This window comes from Solea solea, chromosome 6 (assembly GCF_958295425.1).
Source record: "Solea solea chromosome 6, fSolSol10.1, whole genome shotgun sequence".
Taxonomy (NCBI): Eukaryota; Metazoa; Chordata; class Actinopteri; order Pleuronectiformes; family Soleidae; genus Solea; species Solea solea.
The window spans coordinates 14,346,600-14,374,598 of record NC_081139.1 but is presented as its reverse complement, the minus strand read 5'-3'; the positions used below and the strand labels follow the sequence as shown (position 1 = coordinate 14,374,598).

Sequence of the window (27,999 nt, the reverse complement as noted above, 5' to 3'; positions counted from 1 at the left end):
GATCCCGGCCTCAAATGATGTTGATTTTTGACCAGTCTCTTTTTAACTGTTGACTCTAAATGGGGCTATAATTTTCAAAAAGGCACATGAAGGTCTATAAAAGACACTGAAGAGAACACAAGTCGCAACCACTTCCACATTAGCCTCCAGACCCAGTGACTAGATCCCAATATGCATCTACAGCTTGTTCTGGCTGACGCCAGGCAGGATTGGAACCACTGACACAGTCGAAGCTCAAAAACTAAAGGCTGGGTAAAAAAAAGGCAAGACGAGAAGATAAATCTTAGGGTTATTGGTTGAGGTGTCAAAACATTCTGGCCGAGACAGGTCAAATGATCCAGGCTTTTAAGCAGAAGGAAGTGGATGGTGGTAATCAAGTAAATCAGCAGGAGGGGAGGTAACAGACACTCCCACAAACACACTTGCTCACACTGACAGGGAAACGAGACAGACAGCCATAGAACAAGAGGGGGAAAGGGGAAGAGAAGACAGAAGGGAAGACAATGTTTCTAGGCAGGTCTTAATACGTTCATGGGCCAGTACAATTAATAAAATCATTTTCCTTTCTGCTGTGGAACAGAAGAGAAAATGTGTCAGAACTCATTAACTTTCAAGCTGTGAGCATTTTTTCAGTACTTTTGTGCTGCTTTTCCGCACAGAAAAACATTCTCTCTCTCCCTGAACAAGCAGCATGGTGAATGCTGTTCACTTTGTGTAAAACACAAACCTTTTTGATAAAGCCGATATTTTGATTGGTCACAATAGGAGAGGAACAGGTCAAACACATGCACACTTTTCTGCAGTAAATCACTTTTGTAATTTTATTATTGTAATGTTATTGTTTTATTATATTGTTTGTTCTCTTGCACTTCTCTCTCTCGCGGTCTTCCCTTCACATGTCAAAATGGCTGTGGTGAAAACAAGCCAACTGAGAGGAAAGGGGAATGACTAAGTTATGACAGCTGCCTAATGAGATGAGAAATAAACCTGTTTAATAGAACCGCTGGCCTATTAAGTGTTGAATAATGGCAGCTTTAGTGCGACTCATTAGTAATTCAGCACAGGACAGTGATTCTCATTAGTGCAGCGACTTTGGGGAGTTGACAAATGTCCAGGCAGAGCACACTGCTTTGAGCACAGGTTCAAATGAGACCAAATGAGTGTGTGTGTGTGTGTGTGTGGAGAAACTGTGAAGGCTGCCCATGGAGTTAATTATGTTTACACCAAGATGCACTGCGTGTTTTCTACGACATTTGCAGTTTAATCCCTGTGTCTTCAGCATCCACGTTTATTAGTTTTCACTTTACTTTTTCCCCCGCTGTTGTTCAGCAGAAGTTCGACACCCTGATGTCACATGCATGTGTCTTTGTGTTAAATTAAATGAGCACGCTCGGAAACAGAATACTAATCAGATAAGTCCAGGTCAAATTAACGAGGCAGACCTCCTACCACCGAAATCTATTCAGTTCAACATTGAGTCTAAGAGAACATTGGTTCATGGAGTCCATGGAGATGTTCATGGGATATCACCATGATGAGAAAGGGACAGAAGAACTGATGGCTAATCGGATAACATGATGCCTCTGGCCATGGCTGTCGCTGGAGCAGGAGCAAAAACAGCTCCCTAGTAAGACTGGAGGTCAAAGGCTTCACAGCTGCGAGTAAAGAACTCCGCTGTCTCATGCATGAATGACTATCGCCCTGTGGCCCAAACACCCGTTGTCATGAAGCGCTTTGAGAGACTGGCACCATTAACATCAGTGTGTACCCTCACCAACATCCATACAGAAAGAATCGGTGCACGCCTGATACAGTGGATTTCAGCTCGGCATCTAACTCCATCATCCTGCAGACCCTGGTGGTGAACAAGCTGGCACTGCTTATACTTCCTCACGAATAGAGCACAGATGGTAAAGATCCATGGCCGCACCTCTTCACCAATCATTCCCAACACCGGCAACCCTCAGGGGTGTGTCCTTAGTCCTCTCTTAAGTACGGCTGCTCGCTTATTCACCCGAGCTGTCATATTGTCAAGTACGCGGATGACACGGCCGCGGTGGGACTAATCTCCCACAGTGAATAGTCTACTACGTACAAACAGGAGGAACAACATCTGGACCACTGCTGCAGAGCTAACAAGCTCTGCATAAATGTGGTGAAGACAAAGGAGGTGACTGTGGATTTCAGGAGGAGCAGCCACCTCCCTCCTCCAGTTCACATCAACAGGCACAGCAGTGCAGGTGGTGTGTAGCTTTAAGTACCTGAGTCTATAAGTAACTGACAACCTCACCTGGTCCACCAACACAGCCAGCATTGTGAAGAAGGCCCACCAACTCTCACTTTCTGTGGAAACTCAAGGCTGCTGGACTTTGGCCTCTCTGTCCTCATCTTTGGGGTGGAGAGCGTTCTGACCCAGGACACTGCAGTGTGGTACTGCAGTTGTGCTTCAGTTGGACAGAAAGGCACTGCCGCTGGTTGTCAAAGCTGCACAAAAGACCACTGGATGTAACTTCCCATCCATCAGTGACATTTACATCAGGGACTCTGGGATCATGAAATGACTGTTTGCCCCTTTGCCTTCTGGAAGAAGGCTGCCAGGACCTTGTGGTGGAGGTCTGGCTTCTTTCCTGAGGCTGTTGAATGGTTTTGACACCCACTGTATCCTACAGTATATGTGCTGCTTTTAAAATGTGTTTGAATTTCATTGGGCGTGTTTTGGTTTTTCATGCCTGCATGTTGGAATGACAAATAAAGCACCTTGAACCTTAAAGAATGACTTAAACTTCAGCAATAGGATGCATGAGTAAAACTCAATGACAGGGACTTTTCATGGAGTCACACAGTACCTTTACATAATATAAGAAAACACTAATTAATGTCAAACTGTCAAAAGCAATTTAAATAAAGCAGTCAGACTGAAAACTTACTAATTTGAATCTCTCATGGTCAGACTAATACATAGATTATGTGTCATCCCCACACTTTAAAATAAAAATAAAATGCTGGTGTATAGAAGATGAAGAAGAAGACATGGCAAAATCCTGTGCATTTTCGGATTTATGCCTAACACTTACAAACTGAGACTTCAACACACTTCCTTCAATAAACTGACTCATGCTTGTATACAAGGACAGTAGTCCAATTAAACCTCAAAGTCAACCACCGTTTGACATGAAAGTGTACTGACTGCAGTATAATTGCACTGTCATTATGTCATTTAAGGCAAAGCTTTACATACATCCACTGGGTAAAGGAAGCACTGCACACAAAACGAATAGAAATACTGCAGCAGCACTACTATTAGGGTTTTCCAAACATAACAAACTTAGTATTTGACAGCAACATCAAGTCAATCACAGCCAAAAAGTAAAATGGTTATTTTGTTATTAGTTTATTCAGTGTCACTATGAATGCATAAACATTGGTTTCAATGTAAGCACAAACCACAAATCAACAGCTTTTAGGACATTAGTATTATTTTGGCACGGCGTCATTTGATTCGCTCAAATGGTTCAAACGATAGCTGACACAGAAAGAGCGACTGAGCCGGAGTTTAAGTTCTCATCAGGTATTAAGAAGGCCTGCATACACACAGTAACACTTACTGTACTCTGAGTCTTAATTAAAGGTAGACTTCGCTAAACACATCATCCACGTTCAAAAGCAGCACACTCGATCAAAGACTCCTCCTAATTAGCCCTAACATTGTTAATAGAGCTGCCTGCCTCTCACACGTTCACTGTATAAATGTCCAAACTGTAAGCACTGCTCTTCACCCCGTTTAAAGATAGGGGTTATAAACATTAAAATGATCATCATACTAGGCAGCAGAAGATAATGAATGTAAAAAAACATTAGAAAATCATTACAGCAGCACCCGCTACGTCAGATCCACTCAATTTCAAGACAGAACAAACATATCTGATCCAACAAGGATTTAGTTTTAGAATTAAAACCACACCATGGCCACAATTATAGCTTTCTGAACAGGTCTCTCATTTGGTCAACAGCTTTATAGCTTTATATTATTGGCTTTCCTGTGCTTTTATTCCTTGTCAGAAAAAAAAAAACATTGTACCAACAACTACATCCATACCACAGACTTCCACTGAAAACCAATAGAGCCAGACTACCCCGAATATACTCGAGGTGCTGCCATCTAATTTCAACGTCTCAGCTGTCACTGATTAAGTCTCACCTTTCTTTTATAGCATCAGCTACCTACAAACAGACACATCAGAAAAAAGGACCCCTGTGACACACATCAATGATAGGAACTACCTAAGTATTGACTTTTTAGTTTGGCCCATGTCCCATCCACTTACGTTGAGGGAGCGGGATTTAAGACCACTACTGCAGCCACTGAGTACTGTTTGAGGCCACTTACTTTTCTTGCCCTGTGCAATCAATGTCAAACAATCAGTGTCATTACTGGCATAAGATAATTAAGCCAGCAATTTAATAGCAACATAAATAGAGAAAAGAATGGATACGGTCCAGTGCATACATGTACATGTCATACCACTCGCTTTCTCCCTGTTTGCCTTCTCACTCGCCCTAATAACCAACAGTCATTTATAAAGATTTGCATTAGCATAAACACCAACAACTATTTATTTCTTATTACATATAATCTGCAGAAAAACACACATGTCACACATTTTGGTAGTGTTGTTTTTCTCAAGTGCTAATTCATATATATTTAACCTCCATAACCGCTCAGATGGGAGGATAATTAATAGACTTTCCGTGTCTGCCTTTGTGCCATTTCATAGACTATTAATAAATCATATCCTTCATAAATGACATTACTACATTTCCTGAGACGAAAGAATGCCTCTCTTACCGGCAACACCTGAACATACATTAAACATAAACCCACCATCCTCCAACTGATTAAAATGTAAAGTTTCTTTTTGGGCCATGTGAGAGCTGAAGTAATTCTGCTGTCGTCATAAATCTGCAGTGCTATTGATTTAGTCACATTTCCCACCTTAAATAGTTAGTCCCTTTTCAGTAGCTACCATCTTATGCATTAAAAATGTAAACATTTAACAATGTGAGTGAATCATTTTGGTTGCACACGTACAAAAACACACACTGTTCCTCTCAGTATCAACTCAAATCACACCTGTGAGCATTAGACAGCATTAGATGCTGCAGGTCCAGCGTGGCACATCATACTGGTCACCAGTGATGAAGACCCCTCCCCCTGCAGAGCCTCTGCTCCAATCAAGCCCTGCTGGTGCAAGTTGAGAATGGAGTCGGCGATGATGCGGGCTGTTTTTTTCTGGTATCCACCGGATGTTACCATCAGCACAGGGATGCCTCTTCGCCTCGCTGCCCTGAACACTATCTCATCTCTTTTCACAATGCCCTGGCAAGAGGAGGGAAAAAGAAGTTGTCGGTCTGTCCATCTTCAGATAGCACTCATATTTTCTTTGAATTCTGCTGGCAGACAATTCTATCTATGTTTCCTTCCTCCCCTGAGGAGGGAGCACAGGCCTGCAAGAGTCCTGATAGTTCCCGTATCTCGCTGCTCCATGTTGGAGCACTTAGCCTCACAGGGTGACACATAAGGAAATGACGGAGAAAAAACACACACACACACATTTGTCTGGGGACTGAAAGCAGGACCAGCTTGTGTCATAAATCTCGTATATTATTGGGAAATTTGTGTCACGAGCACAAATAAAGTGACCAAGAGTTTTCTTTTCAAGCCAGCCTCATTTAAAATGAGCTTCAAATCACACAGCCGTGCCACATGCAACTACCTCATCCACTTCATTTGCCTTATTATTTATCTGAGAGTTGCAGGATCACAAGGAATCTCGGCACATGGGAAGTCATAAGTTCACATTTGGCTATTTGGATCTTCTCCGAGTGTGCTTTCAAATTCCTGACACGACCTGACGCAGCTGAATGTGCCAGATTTTTGCTGAGGAGATGAAAATAGTGAATACTTGCCTTCAAAGCTAAGGTCAGTAAATGTGCATCAGAGCTCTACCCCCAAAACAGTTCAAAACAACGTCTGTGGTGGAATTTTGGCTGCACTTTTTCTGCAATTCTCTTTCACTAAAGCGTGCACACCTCTCAGGCATGTTAGAGAACATATGCTAACCAATCATTCCATGTGGTCTGGGGGAATGATTAGTTGTGTTTATTACAGTATTTATTTGTGTGTAATGGCTATCAGGATGTGAAAAGGAATTCAACTAATAAGATGAAGAGTGTTTCCGAATGTAGACTCTTGCTTTAGATTCCTACCAGGCTAACAGTGAGAAAGTCTTATCTGCAGGTGCTTTGACCTTTTACTCAATTACCTGTGTATTGAAATGCATAGTGCATATTTGACTTCCATGGTGGCAATGTTGAGCACCCATTACAACAAATGCAGTCTAATGCCTTTAATTCTGGTTGTTATGTTCAGTTTGTCTTTTAGAGAGGTTTTGATTATTCGGAAGATAAGGTAACCCTAACGTGTGACACAAAGCAACTCTATTACCTGTGGCGATATAGAGAGTCCTCCAAGGGGGTCCCCATCTAAGATGTCCGTCCCCGCATTATAGACGATGATGTCAGGTCGGACTTCGTTCAGAGTTCCCTCTGAGTGCAGCTCTACTTTCTGAAGGTACTCTGAGTCTTCGGTGCCCCAGTCCAGCTCTACCTTTCTTTTTATAGCTTCTGAAATACAGAAAAGCAGGGGATGGTGCATACAAGTTCACAACTGCCATCAATAAACCAGAAATTATCGTAATGCAGCAGTTATTCTGAGCTCATTTACTGACTAGTTATTGGCTTTACATGCAACAGAATTGACTTTAATGCAGGTTAGAGCAAAGCAGTTCTGATAAGTGAGGTCTTATGCGGGGTTCAGGTAAGTAATTGGAATTATTTTCTATGGAATGCTTAGTACAGTCAATTAACAACCATGTACTGTACATTTCCAATAATTAATGTACACAATGAAAAAGGTTATTAGGAGACCTTTATGTTTTAAATTTAAGAATTAAGAATTAAGCCAAAAGCACAAATAGAAGAATACATAAGCATCTTGGGTTTTTGAAGTAGAGTCCTGCAAGTTCTTCATAAAGGAACTTGAAGCTTTGGTCTTTGAAAGTATAAGGAAATACGTGTAGGTCTTGGAGGAAAAATATGAAGCAGAATAAAACTGTATTTTTTTTTTTTTATCTTAAAAAAGCCAGAATGTACATTTATTTCATTTTAATACGGGGAGAGATGATTATAAAATGTCATGAATCCAATTAATTGTATAGAAGAGGATGGCATTTTAAAGACAGGACTGTGAGGTTTCATCAGAATGTTGGTAGAAGTGATTACATGCTTTGAATACTAAAACGAGGTGTTTGTCACATCAGCTTTGATGTAATGATGGGTTAATGTAAAAGCAATGGTTATGGTGTGGTAGGGACTGCAAATTCTAGACATTTAATTGTCCCTGTAGGGGAAACTATTTCCGGTGAGTAAAGCTTGTCAAATCGTTGGTGTGACAAAAGAAGTGGAGAAAAACATGAGACATTTCAACAATTCAACATACAGTATAGTAGAGCTGAGGGAAATCACTGCATAATTGAAATGACGCTGAGTGAGTGACATCTAGGAGCTGGACCTCAAACGGTTCAGTCCCCCTTTGTTTCAGCCTCAACTGCAAACAAGGCATCAGTTATGAATAGAGAACCAGATGTGTCACATAAAAGCTGCCGTCAGTGATGTCATCTTTGAGCAAAGCTTCAGCAAATTTCCTGTAGTTATTATCCCCTTCCTTCTCCCAATACATCACCACATTTGGTGAAGAGGGGCCAGTTACTTTCCAACAAACAGCCTAACCTCACATGGAGACAGGACCGCCTCTGTGAGGAGCTCTGGCTCCTGATTGGATAAATTGTTGTTGGATACAGGAGAAGCAAACACTCTGGATCAGTCATAGCTGTCAGATCATAGAGCGATTAAACACAGATTTTAGGTATATCACTAGCGGCAGCTTTAAATGCCAGAACACAAATACAGTCAAGTCTGAGAAGAAACATTATGGTGCTTTCACTCACTTTTGGCATATGAATCACCTGGATAGATGTGGCGATTATACATATCCATGATGAACACTCGCCTGTCATCAATGAAGTCTCGTTCATGTCCATTTCCCTATCACAAAGCAGAAACACAACTTTCATTCACTACTTGGATGCTGTTTCTGCTTCTCTTCACATGACACTAACAAACTGAAAGACACAACTGACAATGTTTCCTTCCATGAGTAAAATATAAACATTGTTGTCTCTGGCAAGGTATACAAAGGTAAACATCAGAGGTGCTGTTCTGACTGTTAGGACTGACATCATGGCTATTATAACACTTTTAATTTCCGTTTTCTCTATTTGTCACGTAAAATGCCTGTCTCCTGTCAGAAGATGAAAAGGCACTGTCTAAAATTAAGTTCAGGTCATGTGTTGCTTAAAGAATAGCTCAAAGCCTTTGTGATTTGCTTCCTACCTCAAATTAAATAATAGACACTGGTCAAAAGTCAGTGTATTTGGTATAGTGCTGGAACCAAGAGATTATCTTAGTTTAACATAAAGACATCTGTGAAAATAACAATAATAAACATACATCTATAAATACTAAGGGTTAATTCCATCTTCAGCTTGTCACTGGTCACTTTCTTACTGCAGAGGTGGCCGACTTCTTCTGTCTCCGTGTATAACAAGACAATTAAAAGGTTGCAGCCTCAGAAAAGTACTTTGTATATGTCACACTGTTTTTCATTAATTCAAAAGTAGCCATGCATTACAATTTTAATATGCAATTTGCCCAGGGTAGTGATTCAAGACAATTGCTCTGTGTAGTGTATATAAGGGTATATAAAAGGTATATATCATGTTACACTGGGGACTCGTTTACCATAAGCTTACATTAAACAATGACTAAGAGCATGTAATTGAATGCTATGGTCCACCTTTAACAGTCAGACACTATAAATCAGCCTATATGAGTTTCTAAGCTCCTGCTGCCTGAAGTCTTATTAGCCTATCCTCCCTCCACATATTTTAGAATACAATAAAAGCTGATAGCTGTTTTACTGCCAATTGTTAGCATCAGCATCGCAGCTTCAAAGCAGACCTTCTTGAAAACACGTCTCCCTCACCAAGTTCAAACATCTGTATGAAATCTTAGTTTCATCAATCACCATCAACAACACACGATCAAAAGGGCAGGACGACAAAAAAATAGAACGTTTTCTCTTGACCTGAGAGGAATAGAGGGCATTTTTCTTAGGCTTTACCAGATGACACTAGTGAGTGATTTTTAACAGCTATGATTTCTTCAAAGTCCAACACTTACACAGTTGTAAAGTAAAGACATTCCCACAGTAAATCTCTACAGTCTACAACACTTTCAGCCTTTGTCAAGTTTCCTGCCTTTGTAACTGTCTACATTAAATATCCCTGTGCCCCTTGTTTAAGTTTTTCTTTGCTCCCTGTAATTTTTATCACTTTGTCGGGTTATAACCCTCGTCTTGCTTCAATCATTACTTTTATAAAGATTTTTTTTCCCTGCTTCTGTTGAGTTCAGGTTTTTCTTTTTTATTTGTGAGTATCTTTGTCAACCTCGGGCCTGTTAATTCACACGTGATACTCTTTCTTACAACTTTATCGTGTCTGAAAACTGAGAGCATTTATTTGTTTCTGAACTCATTTATTCAGCCTTTTTCCTACATGTTATTGTTTATCTGTTAAAAAATACAAAGGCCAAACAGATTGGTGACAATTTCAGATATAATGCAGCGCAGCCACAGCACTACATTGTTTCTTTTATTTGGTAAAGTGTCACATACAAAATCACGTACCTTATCTCAGTGAATAGACAAATAGGAATATGCCTCCACAGCATAGTAAATTGTGCATAAATAATATGATAGTAACTGTTTTGTTGTTTACTGGGTGACTGAACAGCAGAGTGGCTTGGGCTGTAACCTCAAATTACATGAGATAACCTGTATGCCCTGTATGTGTCATGTTTGATGGTTGTAATTAGGAATTTACTGTGCATCACCAATATTTTTTCATGACAAAATGATCTGCTGAGTGGTGAACTTCAGGCCAACGTCAATTCCCTCATGCAGACTTGCTCTTTTGTTCTTCTTCATGAATTATTTACTCTACATCTAAATTGATCCCCGGCTTGTCTATAGGGGTGCACATCATGATCAACGAGCAATAGCTCAAACTAATTGCAGCTCTACTTCTCAGAACAACGCCGTAGACCTTGGAAACCTCGGGACAACATCAATGTTAACACAGTTCTCAGGCCTAATTGGTGCCGGAAAAGTCATTATATCGAAAACACAAAGTAAGACTAAAATATGATAATGAGGCTTTCAAAAAATGCGGAGTCATTGTAATCTAAAGCTGCGGTGAGCTTAGTTCATAAAGGTTGAATAAAGGCTGCATATCACTGCACCTTGACAGATTCAGTAGAATTCAGTAGCTCAGCTGATGTAAGCACATTCAATAAATCTATCTTTTAAATGACAGTGAATCAGTTGGTCATTTGAACCAAAAATGGCTGTTTCAAATATGATGAAAAAGGCAGTGTCCAGTAGCCCAAGCAGCATAGAGATTTCCCAGTGATAGTTCAATATTATCACAGCCTGTAGACTTTCAGATACATTCCACTGAATATGACAGTAAGGGCTAATTTGGCCCACAGGCAGCCTCAATGACTGGAGGGATGGTGAAAGGGGGTTATCTTGTCATCAATGTCGGCTCCTGAGCAGCAACATACATTGACACAAAGAGAGTAATGTTACCAGCTCACCTGATGAGCATCCAGATCAATGATGGTAGCCCTGGAGATGCCTTCCACTCTCTCAAACAGAAACTGAAAGAGAAATAGGAAAATATTTGATCACACATTCAAGGCTTAGATTCTACACCAAGGGATCCAGAAGTAAAACTTGTAGAAGCAAACTGATACCATGTGCTCATTTAAAGCAGTTCAGAAGTTTTCAAATGAATGAGTTTTTCCTGAACATCACAAAGACTTGACTAATGCCATTTTGGGTCCAATTAAACTTAAAAGAATAAGCCAAGGCTGGTGTTTGTTTGTTTTTCTTGTAGAAATGTAAAATCATTACTTTTATAAAGATTTTTTTTTTTTTTTTTAAAGCTGTGTACGTTCAGAGTAACAGTGCACCTATATAGACTTTCACCAGGACTTGTTTCTTACCAGAGTGCAGCAAATGGGTTGTTTTGGTGATTTATTGTTGGCGGCAGCAGGACATTATGGGACCGGCTGAAAAGTAAAATTCTCTCGATGTAGCAATTGGCAAGATGTTGCTTTAGCTTATCATCATGACGTAAATGTCAATTGCACAATGCAATGGCTAATGAATAATGACACCATCAGAGTTTAGATTACTTTCCTATTAGCCTTGCTATCTCCGAGCAATTCCGTCAGCCACTGGGCTCAATTTACAGCTCAGACCAAGTGCTTGTGCCACTGCTCAACCAAGAGATAAAGAAGATGGTGCTTTTGTTTACCCCTGTAGCTTTTAAGACCCTGGGACTCAAAATCTATAGCTCTTACTGTGCAAATTTCATTTCCAAAGTCCTGATGAATATATTTGGCAATCTAGGTAGGTTAAAAAAAATATCCTAAATTTGCTAACATTAGCTACAGTAATGTATAAGAGATATCTGTTTGATAATTATAATTTATGTTATTTAATGTATCTTAAGTCCCAACAATTTCTAGGGAATGACTGAGCTACAGTATCCTAAAAAACTATAATTCCAGAGTTAGTAAGGCTGTGGCATCTGTGAGTGCAGTGAGAATTAAATAGAAACAAAGTGTGATTTATTTATTTATTATTTATGACTGTGGATTGCATATGCAAGGGGAAGCCGGTGTTATTTCTTTAAACATGCAGTTACAAATCTGACCACAAGAAGACAATCTCACTGAATCTGACAAAAAAGCCTTCATCTGTATGAATGTTTGAAACAATCGACAACATCCTTACCTTTATGGCGAGGGTAATGTCAGCGTAGGCACAAAAGCCACCTCCCTTGTCACTGGAGCAGTGGTGGAAGCCTCCTCCTGAAAAAAGATAATTCATTGCTTTCTTTGTCAGGGCCATTAGACGGGCTGAGCGGGTCATTGCACATCTGAGATGTCTGTTATTCTAAGTGACCATCATTGGTGAAATAGGCTCTTATTGAACTCATGAGAATGGATGCTCTACCCCTGTGATAAAATAATTCATTTATTTACACCACAATGGTGTCAGAAGCTAGTAAAGCAGCAAGGCATTGTGATGGAGAGAAAGTGATGTTCCTCTTTAATTGGGATGATAACCTTTTATTCAGGTTAAGAGTTAAAATCCCTTTTGTCCTGCTATGCAAATAGTATTGTGTAGAGTAGAATGTTAATAAAGGCCAGTAAGGGAGTGAAATATGATTAGGAATTATTGCAATTATAAAACCTTAACATCCTCACAGTGTTGATACGCATGAATATCATGTATAAATCGTGGTGGTTTTTTTGAGCAGAAGAATGTTTCCGATGATTCATTAACAGGTGTGAAGTAGCTGAGAAACCAAGAGGTACAAAGTGAAAATGTAATGATGTTTTTTTTTCCTCTTTTTTATTCCCTTCTTGGCACAAAGTAAGACAGAAGAGTAAAGGATGACCCTGGTGTGTCAGCCAAAGACTTTCTACTCGATCACTGATGGCAGCAGGTCAAAAAGGTAACAACATCATAGCACTAAAGACAAGACAAGATGGTATCTATGTAACTTAAATTAATATTTGAATGTGTACATGTTTCCCCCCGATGGTTTATAAACTTGTTTTGAAAGGTTAAACTACCAGATGCACAGTGTTAGCCAAAGGACACTTGTTTACACTAGTGTATATCAAACCTGGCAAATTGCACTTATCATCACTTTTGCCAAGCAAACAAAGATACTTACGTAAACACAATGACATCAGCAAGGCTAAGGGAGGTGATCAATATTAGAACAATTTTTTGAGAAGAGCTAAAAGTATCAAATCTGCACTTTAAAAAAAAAAAAAGGGATATGTTGACTGCGACATCATTAATTCTGTCCCTGTGCTTTCCCTAGTCCTGAAATAGAGAAAATAATATGTATTAGACGGAAATTTAATTATCCCTGTATCCCCCTGTAGCAGGGAGGGGGGGCTTGGCATCATGAAGGATGACTTTTCATTGTAATGTCCGGTGATGTCTGCCCAACAGTAATATGCCTGCATTTGAAAGACACAGCCTCAAATGGACAGCTGCGAGTACATTACTTCACACCTGGCATTGGCACTTCCTGTGTATATAAGCTTATTTCTTTTCTTAACATGGCTGACTGAACAGCTGCAACAACCAACTCAGGTAATTTCATGTATTACAAAATGTATGACACATGTTACATTTATATTTATTTATATTCCAGTGTTCGCATTTCATGATCTGTACTTAAGAGAGCAAGTAGGGCTAGTGAGTGAACATTCCAATGCATTCTGTGTTTTCTGATTTGAGATACAGTGAAGACATCAGTTCAGAGTTAACTTTCACTATGTTAAAATTGTGCAGTTTCCCTTTTTGTGCCCTTTTGTCTTCTATTTGTTCTTAACCTGTCCAACTGCGATACAGGGCATCTGCTTGAACTCATCTTGTCATTTCATCTTATCTTCAGGCACATCTTTATTCAGATTGCTCGATCATCCATAGTGGTATTTGTGCTATGACTACCTTGTTAATCTTATCCTTCACCTTATTTTGGGATTGGCATCAATTGACTGAACTGATTAGCAGTTAAGATGATTTTAAGTGCTGGAAATGACTTACCCACATTTATAGCCCAGCCTCGATCCACAGCCAACTTTCCTGCCTGTGGAATAAAAAAAAGCAACATGGTTCAGCATTTAATATTAACACAGAGAGATGTATCAACAGAACCTTTTCTGAGTAATACAGAAAGCCATTTTAAAAAACACAAACAAAACGCAGCAATCACTGTGATCATAAACCGATTAATCTTTACAAAGTAACAGACAAAAAACTATTATTTTTTAATAAATTAGGAATATGTCCCAGGGCACAATGCACCAAAATGTTGCTCCAGTCTACACACAAAAAAAGCTATTAAAATACTGTATGTATTTACCCAAAACAAATCTCTATTTCTAATTTCCAAGAGTCCTTTGAAAAGAAAATGTGATCAGTTTTTTCTTCATGTCACAACAATAGGTCATTTTAATTCTTTGTGTTTTGTTGAAAACACACATTAAAAATTCAAAGTGTTGGTGGAAAAAGTAAGTGAACCCTTTTGGTAACTCATCAGAGAGGCAGGAATATCACTTCAAGTCTTTCAGTAGCTGTGTATCAGACCTGCATAATGTTTGAGGGGATTTCTGTATAATTTATTGTATTTCCTTTAATTATCTACCACTTTGGGGGGCAAAACAAAACTACACACACACACACACACATACACGGGTGACCTTCTTGCTGCTAGGTGACAATGCTAACCACCACAGAGCCATGTGGCACAACTCCAGCTTTTGCATATTTTATGATTATCTGGTGGTGTCAGTGGCTCTCTTGAGTCCATTGGTGACCATCTCTGTTGGGTCTGTGCTTTGCCAGGGTTACTGCTGTTTGAAGACATTTGATGGTGGATTTATTTTGATGTATGGATGTCCAACCTCTACAGACCTTCAACAGATGGACATTATCATGTAATATCCATCATAGCCAGGTCACCAGTGTTGGAGCATGCTAAGCAGGGTATTCCAGATGTTCCGTTCCCCTAATAAGTGTTCCAGCTCCTCCTGGGGCATACTGAGCTGTTTCTTGGCCACATGGAATAGTCCAGCATATGGATCTATACCTTAGGGCTTCCTCCCAGTTGGAGTTGCCTGTAAAACCTCTTATGGTAGGTGCCCAGGAGGCGTCCTGTTGTTTTACCGACACAATTAAAGTACAGACAGATAAGATGTTCTCATTTAACAATAAATTAAAAATATTTCCCTATGATCATTAAATCTCAATTATATTATATTATAGCACTGATACCATAGATACCATATACTTCTAGGACAAATCCTTTTTCAGAGATGAGATACATCCTGTTTTTGTCTCATGCATTGATCAATTTAATCCAGATGTGCATGGCTACGCATGAGGAAGCTGTTACTAAGGGCTGCTCACATTACACACCGATCATCTTATAAAGGATAGTTCAAGTTTTTGAAGTGCCGATGTATGAGGTACTGACAGTCAACACTGACTTCAGAGCTCACTTTCACTGAGAACATGGCTGCCAGCAGGAGCATACACAACATATTCCAGACACTGGGCTCACCAAATCAAATTTCTAACTTCTTAAATCTACAATACCTAAGAATATGTCTGTCACTGGTGTTTGAAATTCTTCTTTCAAATTAACCCAAGTGACCTTATCAAATAAAGCAGCAGTAGACAGCAGGTCCCATGTCCCCGTCCTCATAATGCTGATTTTCTCTATGAACTTTGGTGCAAGAGAGTGAGCAATTTACAAGCTTCAGTTTTCAGCTGAAGCATCTCTCAAGCAGCGAATGTGGGCAGTCTCATTAGAGCTGTAATGTGCCGCACATGTTTAAAATATGAAAGACCTCAAGTGTAGATATTATTGGGTGTCTGGAGCAGGCACGTTACAGCCAACACTGACCATGTGTCAGTACCTCTTACAACCAAAAACTGATCTACTAATAATTTGATCCACAACCAGGTAGATCATAAATACCAAATACATGTCAGCCACTAGAAAATCCCACAAGATTTGTCTCTGGCATGAACAAAAGGGGCTTCTCTGTAATGTATTTCTGGAGGATGCAAGAGGGGAAGAGATATAAACTGGGGAGATTGTGTATAAATATAAATAGTGATCTCTGATGGATGTGTAATAACACATATTGGTATATATGCACACACTCCTGCCATGGCTCAATGGGGTGTGTGTGTGTGTGTATGTACATACTGTATATGTATATATACATATATATATATATATATATGTATAGTGAGAGTGAGAGAGGGAGAGAGAGAGAGAGAGAGAGAACAGATATATATTTCTCCACATGCTCCACTGCAGACAACAAAATATGCACAATTTTTATGAGATTTAGAGAGAGAGCAAACTGTCAAATACCTTATGAAGCTTTTTGGTAGGTTTATAGGTTCAGCCAACTTTAGCATGAACAGCTGATTACTAAGGGACGTCGGAGAAATGTTGCTATTCCAGCATCAAACTTAATTCCTCAATATGTTCCACTAACTACTGCTGTTTTCAGACATTCCATAAAATGTTCAAATAATTCTGGCAGGACATTCTTCAGAGTTTGCTATTCACATGTTATTCACATGTTCCCAACAGCAGACTTCTGTGATTTCTGCATTTTGTCATTTTGTCAACTACTACCATTTTGTCAACTACCTACACTATTTATCAAAGGCAACTGTTTCACATTCATCATCCTAGGTGTTGATTTATGAGTTAATATTCAAAATCAACAAGTCAAATCAAAGAAGATCCTGTTCCTGTTAGTTCATTCCTAGACAATATACGCGTTTGTAAAGCTCCAACTAAAATTACAGTTCATAGCCAAGAAAGGACACATTTGTGAAATGAGTGGCAGGTTAGCATAAGAAAGAAGACAGAATACAATAGAAAGCCTTTACTGTCATTGTACAGAATATACAATGAAAATTTGAGTGCTGCAGCTGTACAAGATGGCAATTTTAGTCATTTTTGCTTATATAAATGTTAGTAATAATAGTAAATAAAGGGTTCGAGGTAACCTGTCAAGCACAATAAAAACATGCACAAATAGGCTCTTGTATTCATTCAGACAGCACATCCCGACTCTGCTTGCTCTCTCTCTCCCTCTCACACAAAAACACAGTGTCATCAGACAAAACTGGGTAAAAACAACATTGTTAGTATTGGTGAATGGAAAATACAATATTTGGATTCTTTTTAAATATTTTTACAGAAATCCCACTTTCTTTCAGACAGAGGTATGTGGACCTGTGTGAATGGGTGATGCGTCTGTCTCAAAATATGCACTTAAGTCATTGACAAAGAAAGCAAAAACAATAATTTACACCAATTCTAAGAGAATGATGGGTGTCCTTCTCACACAGCACAAATATTACTCACTTGAAATGAAAATGAAATTTTAGTGAGGACTCCCAAAATCATAATAGGGGCCACAGCCTGCCATATACTCCCATGTAAGTATATATAATTCTGATGGACCTCTACTGGCAGCTTAGTGATACAGTACATTAACTGAACGGTACATGAACATGTGTCCCTGAGCAAGACACCTAACTCCAAGTTGCTCTTGATGGCTGCGCTGGCACTGTGTGGATAAGTATGACAGATGTGAGACAAAGTACTGCACGTACAGTAGATGCTCTCTATGAATATGTGAGTAAATGGGTGTGAATGAGTGCATGGCAAAACTATAGCGTAAAGCAGCTTTGAGTGGTCATCAAGACTAGAGAGGTGCTTTTTGTATAAATGCAAACCATTTACCAATTAGAGACAAATAAAGGGACACATACCATTATTGTCCCTCCCGTCTGTGTCCGCAAAGGCCTCAAGACCCTCCGCTGTACCAAGAAATTAGGCAGAAACATGAGCGGCGGGATTTCTGTGATCGTCGCCACCACCACGGACCACTACAAGGAAAATAGATGCAAATGAACACAACATAAACATAATCATTTGTGCTCTGACCATCAGATTTTATGCAAATAAAACCACAAATGAGCGCTGTGTGACTTGAGAGCACAGAAAGTCAAACAGTAGGTACAATTTTTTTTTTTTTCTCCAACATGTGCTCACTTGTGATTATAGACAAACTCACTACAGAAATACACAATAACACTGCCAGGGGGGTTGTAAGTATTGAGGTACCTCTGTCAAGCCCTCCAAGATGCAAAGACAGAAAATGTGGTCTTTAAACATGATAGGATTACTGTTATCAGATTTACTTTTCCAGCTGCAGACAATACTTTATGAGATTTACAGCCACACCACATGTTGGTATTTCAATTTCATTGACTGGAGGAAATAGTCCCAAGCTGATGAAGTGCAGTTTCCCACATTCACATAGATCAAACATCCTCCTTATCAGCTCCTGGGGCTGAAAATGTGAGAGCATATAAACCTCACTGAATCAAATGAATCACTGAGGTGATTTCTGCTAAAAACGCTTAACATGACTGAATTGAATGATGACTAATTCCCCTATGGGATAATCCATTGCATTCTGATGAGAACTCCTGGTGACCCCCTGCATTACAGTTAGAGATGGAAGAAGACAAAAATGCAGCAGGAAACAAACTCATTGGATTGAATCACATTAATAATTTTAATCCAATGAAAAGATACATAAAAGTAAATCATTTTAATCCTGATGGCTTGCTCCTCCCTAAGTGTCTTTTGAATGATGTATTTGATTCGCAGAGAAGAGATGGAAGAAAAAGAAGTGTGCTGAAAATGTCATGATGTCAAACTTAGAGCTGCACTTGAGTTTGGCAGTGTTGAGAGGAAAAGAAAAAAATCTACCTTCAATCTGTTGAGGTAGCGTTTGGTGTGAACAACGAGCAGATCCTCCTCTGTGGCCTCCCGGGCTTCTACAATGTTTCCATCAGTGAGGAACTGCTCCTCTAAGACAAGTTATGATGAAAAAAATAAATAAACACATCTTAAACTATCTTTATTTATATGGCATGTTTCACGCATTTATATGGTATAATAAAAAACAAAAGCAGTTCATGCTACACTGAGGAGGAAATACAGAATATAAAGAAAACCAAATGGATTGAATCCATTAACAATCAATAAGATAAGAGGCAGGAGAAAGACTTTGGTTTTGGAGAAGGTAGGCCTCAAGCCTTAGGAAAGCACACTCAACAAAATGAGATTTTTAAAAGACGATAGGGATCTCAAAAATTGGATCTGTTTAGGGAGTTTGTTTTCCTAATGGAAAAGACCAGGTCAACTTTAATGAGGTTTGGATTGGGACAAAAAAAGATTGCTGAACTTTCTCAACTCAACCACATTCAAACTGCACAACAGATCAATAGATGAGATCACACAATGCTAACTCATGCTACAACTTTTCTGCTGCTTCATTCAAACAACATTAACACAAATTAACCTCATTTAAAGCAGAACTAGGCCTGTCCCAACAGGGGTCACCAACCTTTTTAAGGCCGAGAGCTACCTGAAGAGTAGAGAACAATATGGGCTACCATATTAACCTTTTATGCAATTTACCATTTGAATGATGAATATTATGCATTCATTTGAATACACATTCATTCCTGTGCGTACTCCTAACGATTATTATAGTTTTTATAAACAATATCAATTATATTTTACTGAGTGATCATATGGAAAGACGCAAGAGAGGTGAAGTGAAGTGAGCCCACGGGCACCATGTTGGTGACTACTGCAGGCAAAAGGGATGCTGACCTGGCATTCTTGCTGTAGCACTTGTAAGTAAATTTTGGGATAAACTCAAATGTTCTCTATGCATTTATGTGTATTTGCACTTTCTCGATGTTTGCTGCTGTTGTAAAGGCAGTTACTCGGTAGCAAACATGTTTGAAAAAGGCGAAAAAGTGACCAGACTTGCAAAGTTCTGCTTTAAGTCCTATTAAAGGTTCTTTGTGTTACAAAAGTTTGCTGATGTGATTGACAGGTAAATTCATGAAGAGAGAACCACCACTCACTTTCATTCTTCATCAGTTTCACTCTCACAAGGAGCACAACTTCGAACAGAGCACATGAGGAGCAGGAGAAAAACTCCTACAAGGTTAAAATTGTTAAGCAATATCTTTTGTCACCCATTTCTCTAATGTGATAATGAAGCTTATCTCCTCGAATGCTCTGCTGCTCCCCCCTTATGTACCAAAAAAGGATGGTTGACACTCACTTTCCTGCTCTCATTTTATTTAAATTCAGATGCACTCCCCATCAGAATCACCACAGTCATTCTGGAATGATTAAGTACTTCATATTAGAGCTGTTAATCTGCTAAAAATTGGCAGCCCATGGCTAAGAGGAGAGGAATTGGGCTTGTAACTGAAGAGCTGCCAGTTCAAATCCTGGGACGAGTGAAGGGCCTTTGGACCCCTGTAAATAGTAGTGTTTTGAAAAGTTCAGCCTCTGACTTTGAATGTAACATTGAATGAGGACATTGTAAACTCTATTACAAATACTGTCAGCTCCATGTTATGTTCTATTAATATGCAGAATCATCTATATTTTCTCCAATTATTACAAGAATATATTAAACGGGCCAAGGTTTTCTTCCATAAGCAGACGCTCTCTTGTTTATCTGCACACTTCTAAAGGTTTGGTGAATTCATTAAGCTGTGTATGACATTTTATATTGTGAAGATTATCCAAGTTGTGATTTGACATCATCATGCCAGTTATGCAGAAACTGTTTTCCCTTGGCCTTGAAACCTGCACTGGGCCTGATGTACTGAACATGCTCATGACTCCCACAGGGACACCTCTCTTTAATTGTCTGTGTTTTGTTGTGCTGCTTCTCCACTTCTACAACTACACCTCACCTTCCAACTATCTCCTCTTTGTTCTCCACCTCTCTGATCCACGTACACAGCAGCAGCTTGGGGACATGCCTTCCCCCATCTGTCACTCTGTTTATTGCTCTTACCTTTCAAGAAGTGGATGACTTTCCCCCACTTCCCTGCATCAAATGGATGGAGCTTTTCAAGGCCCATGAAGGTGATGTTGTAGTCTGGGTGGTACACGATGGGCAGACATGTTGGGGAAATGCTGGTGTACAGCTCAGTGGGATGAGAGCTAAAAGAAGATCAACACTGCTACATTAGATTGACATGGAGTGATTTCCCCAGTGGTTATATACTGTAAACAACACTGGAGGTTTGTTTGTGCTGCTCACCACCCTTTCCCTTCATTATCTTCTTTGTGAGACATGCTTTTCAGGCATTGCTGTCGTCATCTGGGGAAATAAGACATAAATAATGTTAATGTTTCCAGTCATACCAGGGACATCAACAATTATTATGATAGATAATCAGTAATGGGATGTGATGAAGTACATTTGCTTTCTTCCCGTAATTAAGAACATTTCTCATGTACGTAATTAGAGTTACTTTTGGGTAATTTTGACAAATATTAGCAAATATCTGATATATCATTTCTACAATGCACTGAGCATGTACCATTATTTATATTTCCAGAATAAAATAAATAAATAAATAAGGGGACCCAGCCTCCTTCAATGAGAGCAAAGTGTGCCTACACAAACACAACTTGATTTTGGAATACTTACTACTAGTAGTACTATTAGGAATAATAAGTAATGATAATACATGTATATTTTTTTCCAGTATAATCATCTGCAACATTCTGTGCTTTTCTTGTATTTAACAAAATATCCAGTAAATGATGGAGAAAACATACAATACATGGAAGTATTTCACATGTAATACTTTATTGTAAAAGCAAAACCTTTTTTAATATTCAAGTTGGTACTTTTTCTTGAAAGCATGTTTGCCCATTTATTTGTACATTTATTTGTACTTGAAATGATTTGAAACATTCTGTACTTTTCTTGTATTTGACAAAATATCCAGTAAATCATAAAGAAAACTGTTGCATGGATATACTCTGCAAGTATTTCACTTCTAATACTTGTAAAAGCAAAACCTTTTTTATATTCAAGTTGGTACTTTTACTTTTTCTTGAATGCATGTTTGTCCATTTATTTTTACTTTGAGTTGATTAAAGTGTTTGTGATCATTTGAACGTGCTTCTGTCTTGTCCCGTGTTGTGTGGAGACATAACATAACACATCACAGGCAAGGAATAATGTAATAATAATCTGCTCGCGCATGCGCAGTTAACATGTGTACAATTCCAAAGACGCAATGGCATCAGGAAATGTTTCACATACAGCAGTCGACTCTGTGCGAGCAGGTCATTAACGTCTAAAATAGCTAAATATATTTAACATTCGGAGAAAGCACGTCTCCAGAGCTGTTAAATGACACGGCCTGAAAAAGCTTTACGCCACAGAAGCGACCAACAGCCATGTACAACTCACCTGCAACTGTATGTGAAATAGCCCGAGTCAACGAGCGAGCGAGCGAATGCTGTGAATGAGTCAGCGGAGACTGTGTCTGTGTCCTCCGTCCTGACAGAGTTCAGCCCGGGTTATTGTTTGACAGCAGCTCGTGGAGACGAAGCGTCTTTCTCTATCACTCGTCCTGCTCCACCGCTACGTAGAATGCGTACGTAGTGTGCGCGAGAGCGTCATTCTCAGGTACGCTGGTGGCGTAGACGTAAAAAAGGCACCTCACCCTTTCACAATTCACTTTTAAGCTCTGTTAAGTACAACACTTTAACAAGCACTTCCTGGTACATGACGCATAAGAGGAACATGTTGTATTTGATTCAAAACAGGTTATTCTGCTGAGTGCTTATATGAAGCAGTGATATAATTATTTAAATTATTTTAATTTAAATAGGTTTCATAGTATATTTAATGCCTTTTTAAAAGGTCCATTGGGTAAGAATCACTGATATTTAATAGACTGTAGTTAGATCGTGGCAAACCTCCCTTTCTCAAGTACATCACGGAACTACAGTCGTCACTTACCAAACAGCATGTTGTCTTCAACAAGTGCTTCAAGTTGTCCTGTGTCCTGTGGATAGCTAATGGGGTTTCCATAGATTCTTTGCCATTGCCTCCTTTGTTGATGAAGCCATTCATGACGCTTCTGCTTTAAAACACAAAGGTATACTATAAAGGTATAGGATAGTTTTTGTGGCACAAGATGGCAGTCTCCGTAAAACAAACAAGGCCCTGAAGCATATGTGGCTTATTCCAAACCATACACTTATATAGACATACAAACTTATGGCTCGCATATTCAGTTTCTGTCCATTAAAACCTTTGATTGTTGATATACAGTTGACATTGTATATCAACAAAACAGTATGTATATTATACAGTATTGTAGTAGTACATCTGTACTGTACAGTACTTACTAGACTTGTACTGTACTGCACACACGACCTAGTCATATTGTATGTGACGTACTGCACTGTAGAGCTCGGCATTGGGACTGGGATCTCATGGGACCTGATGCAAACCTAGCTTTGGGTCTGAGGTGCTTCTGAGGTTGCCATGGGTGGGAGCGTGCAGCTAAAAAATAGACAGCATGTCCCAAGATTGTTGGCAGGATGGAGAGCACAACTGAGGTTGGTCATAAGGTCGGAGAGTATGAAACTAAAGAGTGGAACTACCAAGTCTGAATGTATTTCTTTGAAATGCGTGTCAGGGTTGTTTTTTTAGCGTGTCTTGTTCATAAAAATGTGATATTTACACATTTTATTATATTGATTTGTTTATTGTTTTTATAACTGTGCAGATATTTGCACATCTGATTTGTTTTTTGGCCTCAGTATTTGTGATTCAAAGCTGAGAGATTTTTGTTGAATTTGTTTTTATTTATTCTGCTCTGAAATAAAACATTCAGTGCATTCAAACTTATTTCATCATATTTAATCTTTGGACGCCAATCTTGCGGGACAGAGAAAAACTGTATTATATTAACTGTTAACTCTTATACTGCATTGTACCATATTATACCATACTAAAGTGACTTCTTGGTTGTCTTCAGTTCGTTCTAGTGTGTTTGTGGTGACTATACTGCTGCAGAACTAATCCTTGTCCACAAAGATACCAACAAAGATACCATGTCTCAGAAGTAAGTAGTAGCTACTTATTCCAATCCATTTTTTTTTGTTAACTTACATCTGTAAATGCATGGCCCAAACTTTAAGTGGTTCAGAATAAAATATGTAATAATTAATGTAATGACATGCCTCATTACCCAAATGACCTCTATGTGGAAAATAGTGTCAATTATAGTCATATCAATCGCACAGTCTTAATCATTGTATCGCAAAAATGAATTTATTTATCTTAATTTCATGTAATTAAAGCTTACGCCTAACAATATGTTTAATTATCATGCATGGGGTTGTTGAGGCGGAGAAGGAGACAAAGAGGCAAAGGAAAAAGAAGGAATGCATCATTATGAATGCAAACTGATGAAAAAAAAACAACAACATTTAATTATTATGTAGATTTTTTCAATGTTGCATTATATTGTGGCAGTTTTGCTAAATGTAATACAGCACACATGTATACAGTATGAACATACTTGCAACACTTTGTTTTTTAATCAATTCCCTATCTCATATATTTACCTCATGTCAAAATGTGCAGCAAGGATCTTACAAAGGTAAAAATAAAATAAAAAAATAAGAAGAATATATTATAGAATAGAAAAATAAAATACAACTTTTGCTTCAGCAACACTATCAATTCCCAGAGGGATTAATAAAGTTAAATCCTTACTCATCTCAGTGTGTGCCATTAATGTGCAGCTCCACATAATAACTCCCCTGAACGCTGTAGATTTGTGTGTGTTGCAGCAGAGTGATAGGGATTCACACTCCACAGCCTTTTACCACTGCAATGCAATCACCGACAGACAAGAATGCTATCTGTAGAATGTGATGACTCTGTAATCCTGGCTTTTGGCAAAAGAAGAGGCAGAATCTATAAATAGCACAATATGTTAATGCCTGTGTGTGTGTGGGGTAATAGAGATGGTCTGCCTCTGAAGTGAGGAGAGGTCTGTCCACTGCTGCTGGACTGAGAACTACCAAATAACTGCTCTATTACTGTTAGTAGACTTTCACTGGGTTTTCATTTTCATATTCATATTTTCAGTAAAAAAAAAATGTGTCTTAAGGATACTGCATTGATTTATTTTCAACATTAGTCTTCATCCGCATAGAATTAATAATTATGTTAACAGCCTCCATTAAAAGACAATTATTTCATACATCATGTATCATACTCATCCTAAACTTATGTTGATGACGATGTCTGTGACTGTGCTTACTAATGAACAGAGAACATTATACAAGCTTTGGGGTGGATACCAACAATAACCAACAAACGAAACAGCACGCTTCAGTCCAACCTGGTGGGACAGATGTTTAAATGTGTCCAGGACCTATTTTATAACCCGCAACATTTTTTCTATTGGGGTTTGAGGGAAAATTGAACACTTTAAATTGACTGTAGGTGTGAGTATGAGAGTGAATGGTTGTTTGTCTCTATGGCCCTGTGATGGACTGGCGAACTGTCCAGGGTGTACCCCACCTATCGCCCTATGTCAGCTGAGATTGGCACAGCACCCTCTGTGACCCTCATGTGAAGGATAAAGAGGTAGAAAATGGATGGATGGATGGATGGATGGGTTTGAGGGAATGGTGTTCAAATTATAGAATGTTTATCATGCTGTGTAACATGCCTGTTTTATGCATCTTGTACAATAACTCTTACACTAATTAGAGCAACAGTAATTCTGCAGAGACAATTCATTATCTACAGACATGCAGACACATCTATCATGTCAGTGCTTTACTTCCTCACAGAAGTGTGATTGTTAATTGTAGAGGCAAATTAAATTTTTTTTAAAAATGACATATTTACTCCATACTTATTTCTTTAGGTCTTCCAGTTGGTATTTTTCTTTCTCCGATTCAGCTGAAGTTATTGACACGGCAGCAAGGTCCAGATCTGACGCAAATTAGATGGTCCGCTTGAGGCAATAAATGCCCCACCAACAATATCGAGCATCCGTAACCACAGTGACCCTTCAAAACTAATTATGGCAGTCACTCACTCTCACTAATATCAGCAAAAACAAATAACACAAAGATACGACAGCTGAGGCAGAGATGATACAGAGATGCAGTAATACTGCACATCTATTACCTGATTTCATAAATCCTTCATGCGTATTTTCTCTGGTGAACAAACTGATCTGTCCTGGCTGTTTTGAAGACAGAGATGAAAGCTTTCTAAGAAGTCATCAGGGACATATTTGGAGAAAAGTATACTGTACACTCTCTTTTCCATTTGCACCACTGAAGCCAGAAGGAACAATTACCTCTTGAGCTGACTTGATATTTCCTTAACACTGATAGTTGGGGATAATTTCTCAGACCAAGGTGCTTGTTGAAAGCAATCGGGCGCACAGGGAAATAAGGCTTTGTACAACACAGTCTACATTATTAGAGGAGGATTAGATAGATGGGGATTACGGCATGATGTGATAGTTTTATTGACCGCTTAGAAAACATTTGGTTTCACAATATTAAGTGTAGACATTAGATAAGGCTGCCTAGTGTAGTAATGTTTATTTCTGATTGTTTGGCTTTACCTAAATCCTTAAAATCAATAAGGTGTTGTGTGACTCATCACACAATAGGAGGTTACAACATCCTATCTATAGTGAAATCTATAAATGCAAAGATTGTCCAACAGATTATTTGACAGGCTTCAAAATTGGCACTTGATTTACGAAGGCCGTGTTCGGCTAAGAAATGCAAGAGATATGTTGCTTAACAAATCACCTGGCGTAAAATTGGATAAACAAACTGTTTTTAAAATGTCCTTACAATAAATTAGCTGGGTCTGCTCTCCACTGCTGATAGGAAGACGATTGTCTTGACAAGATTTATTGTTTGTGTTTGAGCTCATCTGTAGCCACAACTAGACTGCATTTGCACTTACATTTTGGAACATGCTTTCTGAAGCCAAATTCTGCGACTCGTTTTCATGTCTACAGACATGCACATCCACCATTTGTGGCACTTTTGCTATTTTGATAACAATTTCTTATGGACCCGGCACTAGGTTAGTTATAGGAAGACATAATTAACATCCTTCACTGCATGAAAACACCATCACGTGTGTGGTCGTGAACTGTGTAGCAAATGTATAAGGGGCCAGGATGTCCTCATAACACTGCAAAAAAAATAACATGTATCCATCTTCTACTGCTTTATCCTCCCCATGAGGGTCGCGGATCTCCTGGTGCCAATCCCAGCTGACATATGGCGGGAGGCGGGGTACAACCTGTACTGGTCGCCGGTCCATATAGCAAGGCCAATAGAGACAGACAACCATTCAATCACACCTACAGGTAATTTAGAATGTCCAATTAACCTCTGCAAGTTTTTGCCCATGTGGGAGGAAACAGGAGGAAACCCACACACACACAGGGAGAACATAAACTGCACTCTGCTTTGGTCATCTTGCTCTGTTACATGTTACTACTTTTCCTTCCGCCTGGTGCTTGAAGTGAAAAAGAATAGTGCCACCAGTTCTCTTGTACATGTGGCGTGTGCATAAGTCAAAATTAGCAAATTCTAACTATTGCATTATGGATTTTGATAGTGAATGATCAATTTTAAATAATAAGAAGTCTGATGTTATGATATGTTTTTAATTGTGACTGCATATTCATGACAATGCTGTCTAGTGCTGAAGTCACCCATTCGTGTTTTTTTTTTGTTTTTTTACTTTGCCCTTTCACTTGTACCAGGGTTGTAGATATTTTTTTTAAATATTCTCCAGTCAAGCTTAATCCAAAGGGACATCAAATGAACTGTGTGCTACATCTCCTGTTCCTGAAAAATTTGCATTTTGCATTTTGTGATAAGGTAACCGCAAAGTCACGAAAATCTACTTTTTTCTTAGCACCCCAACATATTGGACAAGCTGCACAATATCTCAGTTCTATTTTAAAATGTAAAGCAGATAGTGGTTGCTGTGTTTATGTGATGTTGACTGAGAACAAAGCTGTTCTTCTCACTGAAAAACAGGCCACGGAGATAGACAGTTTTTATTCCCATCTCAAACAGTGCCTCTCAGTTTCCCATCTGCCCAGGCCAATGTTAACATCATCTGATTTCCACAGCCAGGCAGTGATGTCATGAAATGCTCTCTTTGTGGTTGCTCGCAGTGCCATCA

At 39.0% G+C, this 27,999-nt stretch overlaps 1 protein-coding gene across 3 annotated transcripts; it reads right to left on the bottom strand.

The window, feature by feature from the left end:
• Window positions 1–3,367: 3,367 nt before the first annotated feature.
• hdac11 (histone deacetylase 11) lies at window positions 3,368–22,457 on the bottom strand. Of its 3 annotated transcripts, XM_058632812.1 has the most exons (12): window positions 22,198–22,457; window positions 21,031–21,090; window positions 20,782–20,930; window positions 18,657–18,757; window positions 17,648–17,764; window positions 13,883–13,925; window positions 12,044–12,120; window positions 10,837–10,899; window positions 8,067–8,163; window positions 6,506–6,684; window positions 5,132–5,377; window positions 3,368–4,397 (listed from the first exon to the last, which is right to left on the bottom strand). In XM_058632812.1, exons 2-11 carry the CDS (start codon window positions 21,063–21,065, stop codon window positions 5,141–5,143), a joined length of 1,098 nt encoding a protein of 365 aa, XP_058488795.1. In that variant the 5' UTR covers window positions 21,066–21,090; window positions 22,198–22,457; the 3' UTR covers window positions 3,368–4,397; window positions 5,132–5,140. The 3 variants fall into 3 exon arrangements, with proteins under 3 accessions (XP_058488795.1, XP_058488794.1, XP_058488796.1); XM_058632811.1 differs by having other exon boundaries at window positions 3,368–5,377; XM_058632813.1 differs by having other exon boundaries at window positions 3,368–5,377; window positions 21,034–21,090.
• Window positions 22,458–27,999: the final 5,542 nt, after the last annotated feature.

Coding starts and splice junctions, on each gene's coding strand:
- hdac11 (XM_058632811.1), bottom strand. CDS start 21,065: ATGTCTCACAAAGAAGATAATGAAGGGAAAGGGTG. Junction 12,121..13,882: donor AGGCTGGGCTATAAATGTGG/GTAAGTCATTTC, acceptor ATCTTTTTTCAG/GAGGAGGCTTCCACCACTGC. Junction 10,900..12,043: donor ACATTACCCTCGCCATAAAG/GTAAGGATGTTG, acceptor TTTCTCTTTCAG/TTTCTGTTTGAGAGAGTGGA.